At 54.7% G+C, this 20,090-nt stretch overlaps 1 protein-coding gene across 4 annotated transcripts in view; it reads left to right on the forward strand.

Annotated features, from left to right (window-relative positions):
• The window catches only part of SLC2A9 (solute carrier family 2 member 9), a 73,161-nt gene that overhangs the window by 20,145 nt on the left and 32,926 nt on the right, over positions 1-20,090 (forward strand). For 3 of the 4 annotated variants that reach the window (XM_053672374.1, XM_053672375.1, XM_037126808.2), the window contains 5 exons: positions 206-306; positions 5,444-5,542; positions 13,378-13,538; positions 15,811-15,935; positions 16,787-16,932. In XM_053672374.1, the coding sequence (XP_053528349.1) occupies positions 244-306; positions 5,444-5,542; positions 13,378-13,538; positions 15,811-15,935; positions 16,787-16,932 (594 nt within the window). In that variant the 5' untranslated portion in view covers positions 206-243. Of the gene's footprint in view, positions 1-205; positions 307-2,865; positions 3,002-5,443; positions 5,543-13,377; positions 13,539-15,810; positions 15,936-16,786; positions 16,933-20,090 lie in introns of those variants that run through there. The other variant, XM_037126807.2, reaches the window with a different exon arrangement.

Raw genomic sequence — 20,090 nt, forward strand, 5'->3', positions numbered from 1 at the left:
CAGCCAGTGCGGGAAACACATCACCCACCGCACCGTACAGAACCTGAGGCCAGAGAGGAGCAGAGGGGTGCCCGGGTCTGCAGGGGAGCAGGGGTCCCCCATCGTGGGGTCGTCACCAGGACGCCTCGCCGGGGCGGGGCCACCTCCCACGTGTTGCCTGTCTCCGACGCCACCTAACAGCGTCTTCCTCTTTCCTCTTCCTCAGGAAGCAAAGAGCCCAGTCCCAGACCTGGGAAATAAACCATGGAGCTGAGTAAAAAGGACCCAGCAGATAACAAAGACAGCAACTTGGAGAAGAAAGAATCGGTCAGTCCTGGTCTCCTTACCTTTTCCACACGAGTTTTCTAGTGACGCGGCGGGGCTGTCCGCCCTTGCCCCTGCCCTCCCCCCAGGGCAATGCAGGTTAAGGTCAGGTCCGGCCCGGAGAGCAGAGGCCGGAAGCAGGGCTCCGGGGGAAGGAGCGTGTGAGCCGTCCAGCCTGTGTGATGAGGCACAGGCCGCCCATGGCTGGTGCCCCCGGTGATAAGAACGCAGTCTGCTGGGGACCTTCCAGATTTGGAGGGGAGCAGGTACCCCCCTTCCGGAGGTCCTTTCTCTAAAGGGCATGTTGATGTTGAAAGTGAGGATGTCATCTTCCTTTAAACTCTCTTTAAACCAGATGCGAAAACCAGCAGCCGGTCGGCACCTCCCCGTCCTAGACCTTTAGGCAGGGTTCTCCCTTGGGTCTCTCAGCCACACCCCAGGAAGGCATCACTATACAGGCTTTCCAGGCGAGAGAGACCAAGGCTCAGAGAGGGCTAGAGCCACTTGTCCAAGGCTATGTGGCAAGTTCAAGGTGGAGCCGGTCTCAAACCTCAGCCCGTTTGTGCCTGGTCTCCTGCAGTAGGTGTGGAGGCAACCAGGACTCAGAAGAGAATGTGTCCGTATTGGTGATAAACCGTTGTTTAGCAGGACAAAGATCAACACAAGCATATGAGCCAGATTGCCAGGGCAGTGTGAACACAGCAGGCTCGGCCCCGTCATCCCCACCTGGGGGGTGTGAAAGGGAGGTCCAGGGAGGCCAGACCACCTGCCGCAGGTCCTCCTGAGACACGGCAGAGTCATGTTCATTAGACGCTCCCTCTGAGTGGGCACCGTATGCCTCTCCTGGTGCTCACACAGGGCTGAGTCGAGGCCCCGCCGTGCAGGAGCATGGGGTGATGCATGCTGCACCTCCCCACTGGGGCCCCACCTGCACCCCATGACTCCACCGTCCTCGTACCCCAGGCCTTGGCTCAGTGGCCTCCCACCCAGGCCCTTCTTGGCCTGCATACTCCCCAGCCTGAGTCATCAGAAGCCGCCTCCTCCGGGAAGTCTTCTGTGACCCAGGCCCAGGTTGGCTCAGCACCTCCTCTTTCTCCTGGGGACTTCTCAACCATTGAATGTTATGTTGTAACCAAGAGCGTCCTGCTCTGGCCCACAGCGGCAGCCGGCAGCAGGGTGCAATGGGCAGCTGGCTAAAAACCAGTTCCACACAGAGCCGGCTCCCCCAGTGTCCCTGCGGGACTGACATGCAGAATGGCCATCACACTGAGCGTTCCGTGCGCTCAGTGAGCCACTCGCCAGCTGATGGGGGCTCGTCCTGGTTCCGGGAGTCCTGGTCCCCCTGAGCAGCAGCTCCTTCCCCACCGTGTGCATCGCAGGGCCGGGCGTGCTCACTCGTGTGCAACACGGTGCCCTCCCGGCATGGCCGCAGTGCTCCCCGTCTTATTTCCGTGTGTGCTTTTCGTGCGGGCCTCCCAGCACTTCCACGTTCCCCACACACACCCGCCGGTCTGCTCTGCTTCTGGGAGCAAACGGCCGAGGACACAGGTGCTGGACACAAGGTGTTTCTCTGACATTGAGGCGTATGGGCCAGGAGGCGAGTTAATTCCCACCCCGTCCTCCCAGGCACAAGGGATCTGATTGCTTTGATGCTTCCCTGGAGCCAGCTGGGGCGGGCGCGTGGGAGGCCTTTTCTCAGCCATCGATTGAAGAAGGGGCAGGACGGGGCGATGGCCCCACGGCAGATTGCTTTCCTCCAAACCCACGGCCTCCCCATGTGTTCTAGAACTGCGGGCCAGCCCATGTCTGTTCCCAGCGCCCGCTTCGTAGTTTCTCACTGAGCCTCAGGCTAACCGTGCAGGACCCTGACCGGTGCGGCCAGTTGGTTGGGCATCATCCCACGAAGTGAAAGGTCACTGGTTCGATTCCCAGTCAGGGCACACGCCTGGGTTGTGATGCAGTCCCTGCATGGGAACCAGTTGATGTTTCTCTCCCTCCCTTCCCCTTTCTCTAAAAATAAATAAATAGTTTTTTTTTTAAAGAATAACTGTGTAGGACAACCAGGGCAGGATCAGTTCTCCTTTTGCACTAGCCCATGTGGTAGCTCAGAGAAGCAAAGCAATTTGCCTACGGACACAGTAGGAAAAAACGGGTGATTGGCACTGTGTCTCACACATGCTGATGAAAAGTATCAGAAGAGAAAAAAGGGGTGGGGTCAGGGCTGGAATTCCATCAGGCCTCTTTGCGGTTATCAGTGACCTTTTCACCTGCTCCGGCCCCTAGGGAGATGCACCCTGGGTTTACACTAGTTTCTCCCCTCCCTGCTCTGGCCTTGCTAAGAAGGAAAATAAAAAATACAAAATTTCCGAATCACCTGGGGGTGATTCCTGAGAAGACAGTTTTCCCTGGTTACTCCAACTGCTGTTATGACTTAGGAACAGGAGGGGAACAAAAAGAAATGTTGTCCATTTCCTGTTCGTACAAGAGAGAATTGCCACACTTCCTGTGTGGTGCCCTGCCCCCTCCCGTGGACTCTGCCTCCTCTCCCAGTTGCCCGAGATGCCCTGGGTGCTGCGGGGAACGGAGCATGGACTCCCAGGAGCTCGGCTCAGCCCCCCTCATGCAGGGCCCTCGCCACCAGGGGCCCCCCAAGGGATCCTGGCCCAGGAGCGGGAAGCCAAGTGGGAAGAGAAACCAGGTAAACGGAGACAGGGCCTCTGCCCACCTGGAGGGCTCAGAGTCCCTGTGTGGGTGGCAGTGGGTGCCTGTGACTGCCCTGCCCCACAGGCCACCAGGCTCGCACCCCGGCCCCTGTGACATTGGCCAGCTCTCCAGCCACAGTTTCCTGGGGCTGACAGCGCTTCCCGTCAGTCTGACCATGCTCATTCGTGTGACAAGACCACTTTGGGCAGTGTCTCTGTTTCCTTCCCCCTCTCCACGGCAGGCACCCTCTGCCCCTGGGGCTGCTGGGGAGGGCGGTGGGCTCAGGCGGGCCGCTCAGAGCAGGAGTGACGGTGCTGGAAGCAAGGGAGGCCCCAGGAGAGAAGGTGTCCAGCTCAGGTGGGGCAGCAGGGGAGGGACATCTGAGCTGAGACCCAGAGGATGAGTTCAAAGACAACAGGTGACAGAGAATGGTGTTTTGTCCAAAGTGTGGTTCTGTTCTTCAACGAATCCCATTAAGTTCAAGATCCTCCCGTGCAGGAAAACACAGTTGTCCCCAGATATCCACAGGGGACTGGCCCCAGAACTCCCACGGACCCCAAAATCTCCTTTGTAGGAAATGCTGCAATATTTGCACAGACCCTTTGCACATCCTCCCGTACACTTCAAATCATCTCTGGTTCACTTATAATACCTAATACGGTGTAAACAGTCGTTATACTGGATTGATATGGGACTAACGACAAGGTAAAAAGTCTGTACGTGTTCAACACAGACACGACCATCACACAGGAGAGTACGGACTGCGTGGCCGCAACAATGTAACTTTTCCATCTGTGATTGGTTGAATCCATGAGGCGGAACCCGTGGTACAGAGGCTGACCGTCCTCATCCCCACGACCCATAAACGCCCCCGTCTCACCCTCCATTCCGTCGTCAGCGCCTCTCCTGCCGCGGGCTCAGAGCCTGGGAGCAGAGAGCAAAGGCAAGACCACCACCCGTAAAAGTAAGACCCCCGCCCGCTGGCCAGCCTCTGCTGCTGACACGGGCAACGGACACCAGACAGGCGAGCACCTTCCCTGCCTTAGCTCCTTTCTCCAGCCTGTTGTCTCAGGGGGTGAGCTCCCTATCACGCCCATCTTACGGATGAGGCCCCTGAGTCACCGCTCAGCTCTCCACCAGTCTAAGACCACACAGTCCAAAGAGGCAGAGCTGGGGGTCAGACAGAGCAGACAGATGTAAAACGAGGAGGTGGAGCTTTCGGGGGGAGACGTGGGCAACGGGTCATAGGCAGTCTCTAGAAGGGAGGACCGCAGGTGGATGCCAGCCAGGCCAGGTCAAGATAGACCGGCACGTCACTCGGGCAGCAGCCATTCTGGGTGACTGGGTTGAAGGGGGTGGGGAGAGGAACAGAGTCAACATCCTTTTTGCACACTCCCTACACACACGCACGGAACACCCTAATCGTCCTCACCCACAACATGTCAACCCTCCACGGCCGTGCAACCAGAGCTATTGCCGAGACCCCACGGTGCAGCTGGGAAGCCCAGCCCCAGGAGGATCAGGAAACTGGTGCAGCTCCACAGCCCGGGGCGGGGTCATCTGGCGTCCAGCCGACGCTAGAGGAGGCTACCGAGGTGGGCAGAGCAGGGAACTGGCCGCAGGGGTCCCGTGGCCCCTTCCAAAGAGTATCTGAGGACACACTTCCCTGAACTGTGGACCTCATCGGCCGTGTGTCCTGCCGCACCACCCAAGCTTCATCAGGGCCTGGCACTTAGGACACGCATACACTCAGTGATGGCAGAGGACGTGCCTGCTGAGAAGACCCGGGCCCCTCCACCTGGTGAGCGGCCCCCCTTCCCCAGGCCAGCCTAGGAGGGCAGCCCTACCCACTCCAGCTTCTGCCAGCAGGCCAGCCTCTACCAGCGGGCCCAGATGTCTCTGCTCTCTGGCTTGGCCGTGGCCGTGGCCGTGGCCGTTCTTGGATGGAGCCACAGGGCAGGGCTGCGGGGATGCCACATCCTGTAACTCTCTGTCTGCAGGTCCTTGTCCCAAGGTGTTCAAACTGGCCTGTAAGACAGGTGCCTCAGCCTGCAGCCATGGGGGTGGGGGTGTGGGCACGTCAGTGAGCCTGTCAGGAGCCTCAGGGCCTGAGACCCCCGTCCAGATACAGAGGCAGGAGGAGAGAGGCCGTGGGCTCAGTGGGTGTTGGGGCTGGAGCCGGACCACCGGGGGCAGCTCTGTGCCTCTGTCTTCTCACCTGTGAAATCAGGACAGAGTAGCACTGATGTGTGAATTCTACAACGTGATACCCAGACAGTGCTTAGAACAAGGCCTGGCCTGTAGCTCTTCTACAGGCCAGGGGCTACTGCCGGCAGCTCAGCCTGGCTTTGCTTTGTGCTCCTGTGTGGTCGGAAACTGGCCACATTCAGCTGCAACAGCTGACTGCCAGGTCTGACCTGCCGTCTTTCCTTTCCAGGGCTGGTCCTGCTGGCTCATCGTGGCCTCGCTCGTGGGCGCCTTCGGCTCCTCCTTCCTCTACGGGTACAACCTCTCCGTGGTGAATGCCCCGACGCAGGTGAGTGCCCACAGCCATGGATGTGCTGGGCAGGGGGCACCTGGTGCTGGCTGGTAGCGGATAGTGCAAACCTTTGTGGGGCAGGTTCTGCGCCAGACCCTGGGGGTGGCTGAGGGAGGGGAGGGGCAGAGAGGACACCAGTCCCCGCCTTTGAAGGTGGAAAATACAGGAGCAGGGGCATCCAGGGCAGGGGAAGTGTCGGTTCCTGGAGGCTGGAGAGTAGGAAGAGGAGGAGGCCTCCGGAGTTGCCAGGGGAGATCCCAAGGGTCTTAGTCTAGGGCACGGAGCTCGGAGTCCGAGGACCCACAGAGGGGCCAGAGGCAGGAACACTTTCCTGATTCGTTCTGTCCGTGTGCATGTCTTTTCACCAGAGCTAGAGGTCACTTGAGAACGTGTTGGTTAAGATCCACTGTTGGCTTTTGTTTTCTCTGGAATCGCGTCTCTCGGTACAATTCCTCCAGCGGCCCACCCGCTCCCCCCACCACTGCCCTGCTGGTTTGCAGGTGAAGGTTTGGCTCTCACCTGTCTGGGTTATTAGGTTGAGGCACTGCCCATTCCTGGGGGTGCTGGCTTCTACTGGACCCGCCTCCACCTTGGGGTGAGGTGCATGGGGCGCAAGGAAAGATTTCCCAGAGGTGAGGCCCAGCTGTGTCTTGAGGGTGGAGCGAAGGCACAGAGGCCTGACAGAGGAACCAGGCGCAGGGACGCTGAAGAAATGCAGGTGTGACACGGCTGGGGCGTGGGACGCGTTTTGGAGAGCGCAGGGCAGAAGGACATCTTTTGTTACTGTTAACTGTGCAAGTTCATTTGGAAAGCTGATTCCGATGCTAAACACAGTTTGAAAACCAGAGGGTCGAAACGGTGTCTCCTGATGCTCACAGCTGTCCGTGGCTTCGGTTTTGTCATTGGGATGTCATCTTAAGATGGAGATCTGATTGCTCCATATTTGTCTTTAAAAGAGGCTGGGAACGTACACTCTTGCTTCATTGTGCCAGTTCGGCTGAAACTCCAGCGGAGGGTGGGGAACCTTTGCACCGGCAGCCCGACATGAAACGTGAACCTGGAATAGAAAGACGTGGGCGGATAAATAATGGTTTGGACAACAACTGTGGGAACATGAGCAAGGGCCAATTCTGCCACTGTTTCTAAAGGGTTTTAAGCCTAAGGAAACTTTATTTGCTAGAGCAGGTTTTGGTTCACAGCCAAACTGAACAGAAAGTACAGATTTCCTGTGTATTGTCCCCCGGGGCATCTGCACACAGAGCCTCCTTTGTCCACGTCCCCCGCTGGGGCTGTGCGTTTGTTACAATCGATGAACCCGTCTCAATACATCCAAGTTCATCATTTACGTCAATGTTCCCTGCAGCCAGGCCAGGGCTGCCGTGCAAACCGGCCTTTCAGAGGACAGCAGCCCTGGGCCAGCTATGTCCGCGGCTCTGCACGGGAGGCCTTCGCTCTGCCATGCAGGTGACATTAGCTGGCAGTGCTGGGCTTAAGGAATTTTGTCCTTGTGTGGTCCTTCCCTCAAAGAGCCTGGTCTGGCGGCTGGCACTTTCGTAAGGGCCAGCCACACTGTTCCACTCGCTGTGGCTGGGCGGTCCGAGGTGTGGCCCATCCTCACCGACCCCTCAGGCCCTGTGCTGGTGACAGGCGGGGCCGTGTACTCCAGCCCCTCCAAAGACATGCTCTGTTTTCGTGCGTTTGTACAGCTCTCCTGTGGGGACTGTAGGCGGAGTCCTGGCAGGCTCTGTGTGAATCAGTGGGGAACAGGAAGACCGGAAAGCAGGCCACGCGGTCATCTACCTCCCACTGTCTGGCACTTTGCTGTCATCCCTTGGAAGTGCTCTGAGCAACTCTGCCTGATGGCAGATTGAAGTCCAGCGTGTGGCGAGGAGCCTGGCCTCTGAGTCACTGGCTGGGAGGCGGCAGCAAATCATTCATGGATCCATAGGCCCGAGAACGGAACAGGTCTGGGACCCTTATTGTACAGACATAGTGACATCAACACCACCACCAGCCGCCCCGACTTCCGAGTCTCATTGTGAGGTTTGTGTGGACCCGCACTGAGCTCTGCTCGTCCCCACGTGAAATCCGTGCGGGCACTCTTTAAGGAGGGAAAGGATTTCACACATGAGGAACCTGAGGCCCAGAGAGGCTGAGTAACGCACTCAAGGTCACCCAGCAGGGAAGTGGCAGAGAAGAGAGTTGAATACAGTAGATTCACAGGGCCCTGCCCCACAGAGAGCCTGGCCTCAGAGGCAGAGAGACTTACTTGCTGGAGGTCACAGACAGACTCTGGGCATGAGCAAGCCTTGCACCCAGGACTCTTGGCTCTTGGCTCAGCCTCTTGTCCTCTCACCATGTAGCTTCTTATTCACTGCTTGGCAATTTGAGCTCCAGTCAGTACTTACGAAAATATAAATATTTCTTGGTGAATTCATTCAAAGATTCCATCCACCTCATCCTACCTGACCAATCAGAAGAGTCTCCTGACTGGTCCAGAGGCCCCAGTCTGAACCTCCTTGTGTAGCCTCCACACAGCACCTACAGTGATCCAACCCGCACATCCCATCCCTGGATTCCGAGCACGGATCCGCCGATCACTCCCCAGCACCCCCAGGTTAAACGCAGGCCGGTTCCGACCAGCCCCAGCCTCGCTCTCCGGCCTTTCTCCCACCCACCGCTGGGCCAGCCCCCAACGCCGCCGCATCATCTGTGGTTCCTCCACAGCAGCACGTGGCTTCCAGCTCTGAGCCTTTGAGAGCTCTGACCGCTCTCGTCCACCCTGGGCCCACCCAGGTCCACCCCGCCTGCCCTTCTGGCTCCCCCGACCTGGGTTCCAGGCTGGGTTTCCGCAGCCTTCCCCAGCACCTTCCACCAGTGTTCTTGTTGAGTGTTTCCCCTGCTGTGGTCTCCACTAGGTCCCAGGCTCCTTGAGAACAGGGGCTGCAGAGCTTGTGTCCTGAGACAGGCTGGGAACAGGAGGTAAGGAAGCAGGATGCAGAGCTGCTAGAAAGACCCAGCATGGGCCTCCTGGAGGCCGAGTACAGGGAGGTCAACCGTGGAATCCGTGAATGAGGTGGTCCTCGCGGTTAGCGAGGCCAGCAGGCCTTCCACAGATGTCGTTTCGCTCACCGTCCTTGCCTTACACCATCGATGAGGTACCGTAGGAGCTTGACTCTTGTTTTTATCCATGAGACTGAGGTCAACTGATTTTATTGGTTGTCATTTTGCTGTAAGTCATAGACACTATTGATGATGCTAAGTGAGGACTTAGTGTATAAATAAGATGTATGGGTTACCTATTTCCGTTATTATACTGTGAGTAACTCAGAGCAGAGATTCGATTAAAGCACAAATGCTTATTTAAGTAGCTGTTATGAGCCGTGCACTACAAGTCGACGTCCACAGGTATTAGGTCCACGAATCTCGAACTCGGTGGGTTTTTGTACAAATAGCAGAACAGCCTTCATCTCCGGGCTCCTGTGCCACGTCCTCTTCCAACCATGTTGTCTGACAAGGTCCGGGCATGGAGGACTCGAGTTCAAGGAATTCGTCTCCCCGGAAGAGAACATGGCATCCAAAATGGGTTAACAATTGGCTGTTTTATTTTAATTATTTTATTCTTGCTACTGAATATAGGCATTGTACTGCACTTACTTATTCCTGTGAAAATCACCCAAGGGGAAAGGACAGTTCAGGGGAAAACATTAGCATTCCCCACGGAACTGCCTGAAAGGGTGGAAAAATCCCCACAGACTCCCCTCTCCCTTGTACAGGGGAGTACGACGGCCAGGGAGATATAATTGTTAACCATAAGGGAAAACATGTCAAGTTGTATAAATGACCCTGGTTTGAGCAACTTAAAGCGATCAGGACCGCCATGGTGTACCAGAAATAAGAAAAACAAGTTAGATCTCTTAAGTCAACAGTTAAGGCCAGTTAATAAAGAACCAGATTATCGTTGCAAACACAGGTTGCGCTGCCAACAGTTGAGGGAAGAACAGATCAGAAAGACTTTCCCACGACTGTTCCCTACCCACAGATACAAAGGGTCTTCCAAGGAAACGAGTAGAAACTATACAGAGCCCAGGGATATGGTCGGGACGGTTGAAATGCATCTGCAAGGCAGAGGCAACTGTGGCTGGATTTCCTGTCTGTCTCTCCTTACATGTTTGTTTGGGTGATCAAAAGGTGGTGGGATTGTTAGACACCTGTATTTAAGGTTCATTGATTTGCACAATTCCTATGAAGTTGTACAAAACAATTTCTTGACCAGAGAACAAAGTTCCCTCTAGTGAAATAGTCCCTGAATGTTTAGAAGTTGTTGAAGTAACAGCCCCTCCTTTACCTTGAATAAGAATATATATCAATTAGGCAAAGAAATAACAAAAGCTGGCTAGTTATTACAAACTAAACATGTAGAAACAGTTACTAAAGAGTTAGAGTTTATAGTACACAGAGAAACATTTTAGACAGAAAGATAAATAGCTAAGTTAGACATCACAAAGGCCTTATAATAAATTTCCTATTACCTCTACTCAATCTAGCGTATCCTTTTACCCCATGACAAATTCTGAGAAACTTTAATAAACATTAAGACATTCAAATTCTGTACATACAGCTACTTCTAATTGTCTGATTTATGGCTCTGCTGGTCAAAATAATCTTTGTTTAATAGAACTGAATCTATGGGAACTTTTGTACTTTTCCTGATTACCTTTGTATTGATTTTTTCTGCTTAACTGCTCATGCTATGCTGCAAATGTTAATCACCACCAAAAAAGGAAATATAAAAACCTGCTTGTACTTGCAATAAATGGAACAGAGCTTCACTGTCCTTTGAGGCGTGTTGTTGTCTGTTACCCATCACCGACGCCTTACCCACCTTTCAGGAACCCCTGGACCCAGCTGCGGCTGGACACTCCTGAGGCCACGTAAGCCTCCGGGCTGCCTTGCACTGAGGTGTTGGCTGGATTTGCACGGGTGAAGACAGACATTTAATCACCAAAGGCATCCCTTAGAAACCAGCTGTCAGGGAGCCGTGGAGAAAGGTGCTCCTGCCCGTGCACAGGCAGGCCTGCCTCTCTCCCAGACTGCCCCGCTCTCTGCGGACACCCCTCAGCAACACGGACAGTGAGCGGTAGAAAGTTGCCCCCTTTCTCTCCAGCCTCCTGAGTGCATGGAAAGAAAAAGAGTGAGCTTCCTTCCAAACAGCATCTTCTTAGTCTCTGCACATGAACTCCAGAAAACTGGTCACGGCTGCCTGTGTGTAATGAGAGCCTCTGGGGTGGGGATCCGCAAGGCAGCTGCACTTGCTTGAATCCATGCAGGACAGCTTTAGGGGCCAAGGGCACATCCAAGAACCTCCTTCTATGCATGGGGGTCCCCTGTTTATTGGACAGCGAGAAGGAGGGGTGCCTATGAAGTCCTGGGTACTCCTTCCAGCTTCTCCAAAGGGGCTCGGCCCCATAAACACTTGCTGTTGCCCCCGGGGCCTCCTGCACCCCTGCCTTCCGGGGACCCCTCCATCCCTTCAGCTTGGAAATTATCACAGTTTCTCCGGCTCTACTCTGGGCTCCTGGAGGGTTGTGGCTGCCGCACTCATCAGGGCCACAGGGTGTCTAGCCCCCAGCGAGGGCTTCACTGAGGCTACTGTTGAATCAATGAGTGTGCATCGGACTCAGTGCTTCCCTCCCACACCTTCGCTGTGCAACAAAGAGGCCACCAGTGGTTGGGTGTGTTTGGGCTCTGAGGTCAGGCTGATGTCCCACAAATCCTCCTCCACCACCTCAGCCGTGTGACTGAGCGACTGACAACACCCTTGCTTCCCTCCTCTGAAAATGAAGGCCTCCCCCACTAGGGTTGTCGTGGGGATCAAACGGGAGAGTGCAAATGTTCTGGCAGAGTTTCAGCAGTTGTAAGTGACAACGACCATTTCGTCTGATTGAAGCAAAAAAAAAAAAGAGGTGTTGAAAAAGTAATGAGCCACTTGCAGGGTCCATGGGAGGGCTGGCCAGCCAGGCCCGGGAGCTCTGCAGCCTGGGACAACACCTCAAAGCACACCAGAGCTGGGCCTGGGGGTCCCCTGCAGCCACCTCTGCCATCTACTGCCCCTGGAATAATATCTCAGCTCCCATGGGGCCCCTGCCACCACCCCAAAGCCACTTTTGCCAGGGAGATTCCGCTAAGGGTAGAGCCTTCCTGGTCCCATTCCTTAGCTTCAGGAGCCTCTTGCAAAGTCCAGGCCTCTGATTGGCTGAGTCCTAATCACGTGTCTACTCCCTAGCTACAAGTGATGCCGGGAGGGCAGGTGTCTGGCATTTCCAACCTCCGCAGTGATGAGTGGGCCCTGTTTCCCACTGGGCTTGTAAGGCAGGAATGACTCCCGAATGGGACGGGGGCTTCTGACTCCGGGCAGCCAAAAAGATGACAGATGCCACCGGAGAACATGAAAACCAAGGGTCAGTGTTAACACCAGCGGCTGACAGCGCAGTGAGGGGGGCAGTCGGCGGTCATGGCAGCCCCCGTGGCTGTGTGCAGCACCGCAGAGGGCATTTGCACAGACAAATCCCAGGCCAGGAGGCAAAGAGGTTTTTAGAGGAAGTTTCTAGAAATGGATATTACAGGTGGGACAATCAATAGATTAGGGGTGCCATCAAACTGGTTTCCAGGGTGGCTGGACAAACTGAAGTCCCACTGCCAGTGCAGGAGGGCACATGCTGCTGGCGGGTCCCTGGGTGCCTCGCCAGACGCGCAGGTCTCGGGCTTCTGGGGCTGTGGGAACCCTCCCCCCAGTGCTAGGCTCCTGTCTGGGCCTCAGAACGGCCCCGAGACATCAGTGTGGTGGCTCCCATGTTGTGGATAAGGAGACCAGGATCCCACAGTTTTAAATGATGAGCAAATCATGATGCTGGGACTCATGCCCAGGTCTTTGCAACTTGAACCTATGATTTTCCAGCATCATATGCTGGCTCTGGAGAGCTTTGTGGGCCCATGCTGGGTAGCAGTGGGTGACTATGAGCATCTCGGGGATGGAGCCCTTAGGGGAGCATCATGACCTCAGCTTTTGGTTCACATCCCAGTCACCTGGTCCCCTTTCCAAATGCACTGCATTAAACTGATAGAGATGAGGGTCTGATGGGTGTGGAGGGGTATCTCACAGTTATTTGCACTGCCCTGTTGACTCATGAATGATGTTGGGCATCATGTCATTAGCTCACTTGTCACTTGGATTTTCTCTGGAGTCTGTTTGAGTCTTGTGCTCCCTTTAAATTGGGTCGTGTGTTTTCTTATTGGCTCACGTGAGTTATTCATAGATTGTGAATGCCAGTCCTTTGTAATATATGTGTTGCAAATATGTTTTCTCAGTCTTTAGTTTTGATGAAATGCAGATGACCACTTTGTTTTTCTTTCACACTTAGTGTTTTCTGATTTTGTGTCCTGGCCTGCCACCTGGACAGGTATTCTCTTGTGTTAGGCGTGCACATCTTTAACACCCTTCCCAGGACTTTCTCCTGGGCACCGATGTTGGAGAAGCCTGGGCATCGCACCCACTCTTGGTTTGGAGTCAGATCTGAGTCTGTGTCCCAGGTTTGCCACTAACTCTGCAAGTCACTTTGTCTCTTGGAGCCTCAGTTTCTCTATCTGCAAAATGGGGTGAAAAAACAGGGCCCATCCATAAACGCAGCTAGGAGCAGACGATGAAATGTAGCTCGAATGGAACTTAGCGTGGTCCGAGCAGGGAGAACACGTCCTGCCCCAGCTGTTTTGTTTCCAGACCAGCCGGCTTCCTGCAACAGTTGACAATAACCTGATTTACCATCTGTTTGCAGCACATCAAGGCCTTTTACAACGAGACATGGGAAAGAAGGCTCGGACAGCCGATAGACCCGGACACTTTGACTCTGCTCTGGTCAGTGACCGTGTCGATATTCGCCATCGGAGGACTCGTGGGGACGTTACTGGTGAAGCTGATTGGAAAGTTTCTGGGGAGGTCAGTGAGTCTGTCTCTGTTTGCAGATTCTCTCCATAGTGTTCATGATATGTCTGGTTATAGTCAGGATCCCAGCAGACAGCAAATGCTACTTAGTTCACCTGGAGAGATTTTATACTTGATCTAAGCCAAAAGGCCGGGAAGTTGTCCACAGGAGACGGGTCCAAGGACCAGCAGGGTGGCCCAGGTTCCGCAGACACAGCCAGCCTGCAGCTCGGGTCTGGGTCTGCTCAGCCACGAGCCCACACTCCTGACGCCACATGGTGCCAATTGCAATGCTTCTGGAGACCTCATTATCAGTCCCCGCTGGGGGCCGTCGGGGAGGAGGGAAAGGCTGGACTTGACATGCATGGCTGGGTCAGGGCCAGTGGAAGGGGCTGGGAGAGAGGTTCAGCTGGAGCTGGGCACCCTGGGAGCCAGGCAGGTGCAGTCACAGGTAGGTCCACCAGGTGGCCAATCCAGGTAGGGCATGTCAAACTCACCTGGGCTTCAGGAGAGGGATGCGGACAGGGTGCACAAGGGCTGGGGACCATCTCTGGATATGAGCCATCCCATTATCTGGTCTCGGGGAAGCAGGATCTTGGTCTCCTGGACTCTCCAGCTTGGGGAATCCTGGACTTAGAAGATTGCTTTTGAGTCCCAGTCCCTCATGTGGGGCCATTTGTCCTCTGCTTACATGGCTTTAGTAAGAGAGAGGATGATGACCATCTATGTGGCTACACAGATGCTGGCCACAGGCTCAGGCCTGAGTCTCTATACTCACAGCTTGTGGAGTGAGGATGTGTGTCTCAAAGTCTCCAGGCATCCCCTGGCTCACAGGAAAATGAAGACTGAGTCACAGGACTGCTGTGTGTATGTAAAGGGTTCGTCTCAGGGACTGATGCAGAGTCAGTGCCCAGTTCAAGTTCACTGTCATCCCAACAAGCTGCCGCAGATTGCGTTCTCCGCTCTCTGGAGGGTTAGGAAGATGGTAAATATCGGCCAACGAGATGGGCACGGACCCAACACTGGGTGTGATCTGGAAATCGAGAGAAAGAAGGAGGTGGCAATCCACTGTGCCCAACACTGCCTAGAAAACAGGCGAGACGTGAGCTCCGGTGATGGATTCAGCATCATGGAGGTTGCTGGGTGCCAGGTCAACAGTCGTTTCAAGGGCACCACAGAGGGGACAAGCATCGGAGTGGGTGTGAGAGAGAAGGAGAGATGAAGAAGTGGAGACAATCAGTGAGATGCTCCTTTTGAGGAGTTCCACGTGGGGGGGCAGAGACGATGGTACGTGGAAGAAGCTGGAGGCCCAGGAGCACTGTTCTTGTGCTTTCTTTCAAGATAGGAGCTACGGCAGCACGTGAATGAGATGTTCCAGCAGAGAGAGAAAAATGGATAGTCAGGACCAAGAGGTGAAACTCGATGAAGCAATATCCCTGAGTGGCTGGCAGCAGGTGGCCAGCTAGCAGGCACCTGGAGGGCTTGCCCTCGGAGAGGAGTGGGGAGGGCCCGCGCTTGGGTCAAGGGCAGCGGAGTGTCTGGGCACAGAGGCGGGCCCGTGCGTGCAGAAGGAACATGGGAAGGGCCTCTTGGATTGCTTCCACGCCCAGCGGAATAGGAAGTGGGAAGACAAAGTAGGAGGAGCTCTAACTCCTAAAAGCAACAACAAAGTCCCCTCTTCAATCTTGAGCTTCTTACAATTTATAAAACAATTTAATGTCTGTTAACTCATTGAGTCTTTGGGGGAAAAAATACCCTGCGAGAGGCTAAGATGTTTCCCCAGCTCCTTGACTCACTAGTCATGTGACCGCAAACAAGTTTCTAATTTGTCCCCTGGTTAACTTCTCTGTAAAACAGGAATAGGACTATTCCCTACCCGATAGGGTCATTTCAAGCCATGGATGAGCTACCCATGTAAAGAGTATATAAGGTCAGTCACAGAGCAAGAGTCCCATACATGTGAGCTACTGTGATCATTTTGCAAAGTCGTCCAGCTCCTAAAAGAGGGAGCTGGTGTGGGAACCAGGTCCCGGACCTCCACACAAGTCACGCTTCTAAACCTGAAGTTTCAGGGACGTGTTCATGAAACAGTGATGACAGTCCTGTGCAGAGCAGTCCATGGTCATGGCGATCACCCCCCGCTGTGCTCCCAGAGGGAGCAAGTACCTCACTCAGAATCACACAGCCAGAGGTGGCTGTGGGGGCCACGGGGGACCCTGCTCCTGGTTGGACAGGCCAGTGACAGCCTCGTGGTTGGGCCTCCTCATCGAACCCCCTTCTCTTCCAGGAAGCACACGCTGCTGGCCAACAACCTCTTTGCGGTTGCTGCCGCATTGCTGATGACCTGTGCCCTCTGGGCGGGAGCCTTCGAAATGCTCGTCGTGGGCCGCTTTGTCATGGGCGTAGACGGAGGTGAGGCTTCTCCAGGTCTGGGGTGGGCGGGGACATGTTCCTGAGTTCCCAGGAGCTGTTTGTCATTTTACATGAGGACACTGAGGTTCAGAGACGTGAACACATTCATGCAATATATTTGAAAATTTTAGATAAAATGTACAAATGTTTAAAAAGGAAAAAAAAACACCAATACTGACAGAAGAGAAAATAGGATATCCAAATAGTCCCTCAACTAATTAAATTAGTTGAACATGTCATTTAAAACCTTTCAACAAAGGAAATTCAAGGCCTACATGGCTTCTCTAAAGAAAGAACACTGACACCAAACAGGCATCACCATCACCACCGTCATCACCATCACTACCATCACCACCATATCACCACCATCACCATCATCACCACCATATCACCATCACTACCATCACCACCATCACCATCACTATCATCACCATCATCACCACCATATCACCACCATCACCATCACTATCATCACCACCATATCACCGTCCTCACCATCATCACCACCATATCACCGTCACCATCACAACCACCATCACCACCACCACCACAGCACTACCATCACCAGCACCACCACCGGCAGCACCGGCACTGCCATCATCAGCTGTTTCCTCCTCTGTGGGACCCACCTCCCAGCCACACCTCGTGGACTGAATGACACAGTGCGTGCTGAAGCACCGGCGGTTTGTGCTGAGTGCTGGGAATGGGGCTGTGGCTACCGCCCCATCTTTGTCAAACAGAGGGAGGCGCCATGACCAGAGTCTTCCTTAAGGAGAGGCAGCTTCCTCCCTGCCCCGAGTGCTCCTCCCTCGGAGAAGATGACTCTTGTCACTGCCATGCTTCCTCCGCAGGCATTGCCCTCAGCGTGCTCCCCATGTACCTGAGCGAGATCTCGCCCAAGGAGATCCGTGGCTCTCTGGGACAGGTGACTGCCATCTTCATCTGCATTGGCGTCTTCGCCGGACAGCTGCTGGGCTTGCCTGAGCTGCTGGGCCAGGTAAGCGTGGCTCTCCAGCCCGCCATGGCTGTTCTCATTTCATGTCACCATCTTGGGTCCCCATGTCCCTGTGGGACAAAGGGCAGTCAGAGGTGAGCCCTTCCTCCAAAAGCTTGGACCTGTGCCTTGGAATTCCTGAACATTCAAGCCTTTCACTTATTATTGCAGAAAAGTTACTGTTGAATACTTCGGGTTTGATTATCTTTTTTAGGTTATAAAGAACCCTAACAAATTCTAACCTTACAGAATGTTCAAATGCACCCACCCCACAGCTATTGCTAACAGCTCAGCTAGAATTCATTTACACTTTTGCAAAGCCGTACAAGCCTGTACAGTTTGGGAACAGCATCACGCCAGGTGCATCGCCCCTCAACTTGCTGTTTTCATTTTATGGATGTCGGGCACCTTCCTAAGATGTTTTGCTCAGCTCTATCTCACTCTTGAGCCTTCCTTTCCTACCTGAGTAGGCAATGGCCATCTTCTGTTTGGGGCTTTCTGTTTTGAAAGCAGAAAGGCCTGACTCTGAACCCCAGTCCAACACTTCACTCGTTGTGGGGCCTTGGCAAGGAGAGCCTCCCTCAGGTTTGGGGACAAGGAAGGCTTCCCGGAAGAAGTGGCCTCAAAACTGAGCCCTGAAGGGTGGGCAGAAGTGAGGCGGGTAATGATGGGGTTTGGAGAGAAGACATTGCAGAGAAAGAGCACAAGGGAAGGAAAGGCTGAGATCGGGAACAGTCGTGAGATGGGGCACAGCCTGGTGAGGGACCAGAGAGTGGCTTGGGGCCGAGAGACGAGCCCCAAGTGGGGAGCTTGAGTGGGGAGCTCGGGCCTGTGTGGGGAGCATGACACGAGGCCCCGTTCACTGAGCTGCCCCAACACTGTCCTGGGGAACAGGGGGCCCCGGGCAGGTGGCACTAGAGCAGGTGAGTGACCGACCCGAGTTACAGGAGGCTTTGGGGGAGGGAGTGGAAGGGTGGGAGGGCAGGAAAGGGCCCGGCAGGAGGCTGTTGTGATTGGGGCGTGGAGGGGGAACTGAGGCAGCAGCCTGGGGATAGAGAGGCCGGGCGGGTGAGTCCAGGGCCTGCTGCCGGAGTGTCTGGGGGGATGAGGGAAGGAGAACAGCTGGACGCCTTGCAGGGATGCGGACACTCTCCCTCCCCACCTACACCTGTGGGCCAGGAAGGAGGGAGGAGAGGACCCTGAGCGAAGGTCGAATGTCAAATGTACTAGAACAGAGCACAAGGGACGCGCCCCTGCCCTGTGGGCGCTCGCCAGTCCCTGGCCTTCTATGGAGCATTTATCACACAGACCCGGTTAATTAAATCACAGCCCGGAGGTCAGGCAGGGGCCGCTGAAAATCCCGACCCCCTAAGCCAGGCTTGTCTCCCTTGGCCACCAGCTCTCACCCTTAGGTGCTTTCCAAGAGTCACCTCATTAACTAAACTCAGGTGTGGATGGATGGGGGTTGTTATAAATATCGAGACACCTTTATTGTTCCTCTCACTTAGGAAATTCCTTCAGTTTTAGAAGTTCCGTGCCAGAAATAGAAGACCAAGTATATGTTTCTTGTTATAAATCACAGGATCGCAGGGAAAGCCTAGGTAACAGGGACTCAGGTCCCCTTCATTCCTGAGCTGAGAAATCCTAGAGCGGCACCTGCCTCACTCAGGGAAGCTTGTCCAAACGGAGGGATCCGGCACGGTGGCCGCACGGAGGCAGGATGGGTGATGGGACCTGGTTGGCACTTGTCCTTCAACTGTCTGGGATGCTCTGCTGACTGTGTTCACTGTGACAACACACACACGTTACACACGGCTTTGCCGTTTTCACCACCCGAGAGCGAACGGTCTCACAGCACAAGGTGTGGCTTCTTTGTGTTTCCTCCGATCCGCTTCACCTCGGAGGGGTCTGCTTCTGATCTTTTGTCACAGACGCTTCGACATTTTATGGCCGCCGTTTGTTTTCTTGTTGACAAAAAACAAAAACAACTCCCGCTTCACCTCTGCGGCCATCGCCTGCATCTCAGTTTCCATAACGAACGCCAGCATGTTGGAAACGTCCCCCCGGCGAAGTGAGGCTCGTTCTGAAGAGACTCCTTGCCTTTTGTTTTCGAAGCTATTTTAAAATTCTAAGCATCTTAAATATTATGTGTGTGACAAAAGAACCCCACAATATAACAATGACAGCCTCGGCTCCCTGGAGATAAAAATATATCTTAAATGAACAGCACTATTGTCCTCCAGGGGCTAGAAAGCAAGTAGACATCTGTTCCGATAGAGGTTTCGCTTTTTCCTTTTGGAGGTAGGTTCCAGTTGCTCGTCACGCATCCGAGTCCGCTTTTCTAAACCGATACCAGGTCATTTCTGCTGTTGGGATTCTGTCTTAGCTGCTTCAGGGAGCTGCAACACATCCCGCAGACTGGGGAGTTTACAGACAACAGAAGTTCAATCCTCAGAATCCTGGAGCTGGAAGGCAGGGATGGGCGTGCCCGCAGGCCAGGTTCCTGGGGGGCCCCCTTCCTGACCTAGAGACAGCCACCTTCTCTCCGTGTCCTCTCCTGGGGGCGACAGAGATCATCCCTCTGGTGTCTCCTCTCATAAGGTCACTGGTCCCATTCACAAGGGCTCCACCCTCATAACCTAATCACCTCCCAAAGGGCCCCCTGCTCATTTCGTAACCTCGAGGGTTAGGATTTTCACATATGTTTGGAGGGGACAAACAAGTTCAGTCCATGCAAGTTCCCAGGTCTTCCCTGTACCTCTGTGTTCTCGCTGCATTCGCTCATTCAGCACATTTGCCGATCACTGAGTTGGGTGTCGGAAGTGCAGCCAAGCCTGGGAGGTCACACTCCGCCAGTGGAAAGACGCTGGGAGCTTGGATTTGGGCAATGGGGTGGGCGTGGAGGCAGGCAGGGGAGATTGCTTAGTGCGTGATGGGACGCAGTGTCTGCGGGCGGGGACCTCTGATGTGTGGCAGGTCATGCAGGGAGGACGGGGGACCAGATGCTAAGAGAGGGAGCCCTCCCTGGCAGGCAAGGGGCAGCTTGGCAGACGGTAGAATGACAAGGCCCCTGACGGAAACTGCCCAAGTCAGAGCGGCTGGAAGGCAGGGCTGACTGCCGGACTCTGGTGTGGGGGGTTCTCCGGGGCGGGCACTCCGTC

The sequence above is a fragment of the Artibeus jamaicensis genome, unplaced genomic scaffold (assembly GCF_021234435.1).
Source record: "Artibeus jamaicensis isolate MK-2021 breed Jamaican fruit bat unplaced genomic scaffold, CSHL_Jam_final contig_76, whole genome shotgun sequence".
NCBI classification, from domain to species: Eukaryota; Metazoa; Chordata; class Mammalia; order Chiroptera; family Phyllostomidae; genus Artibeus; species Artibeus jamaicensis.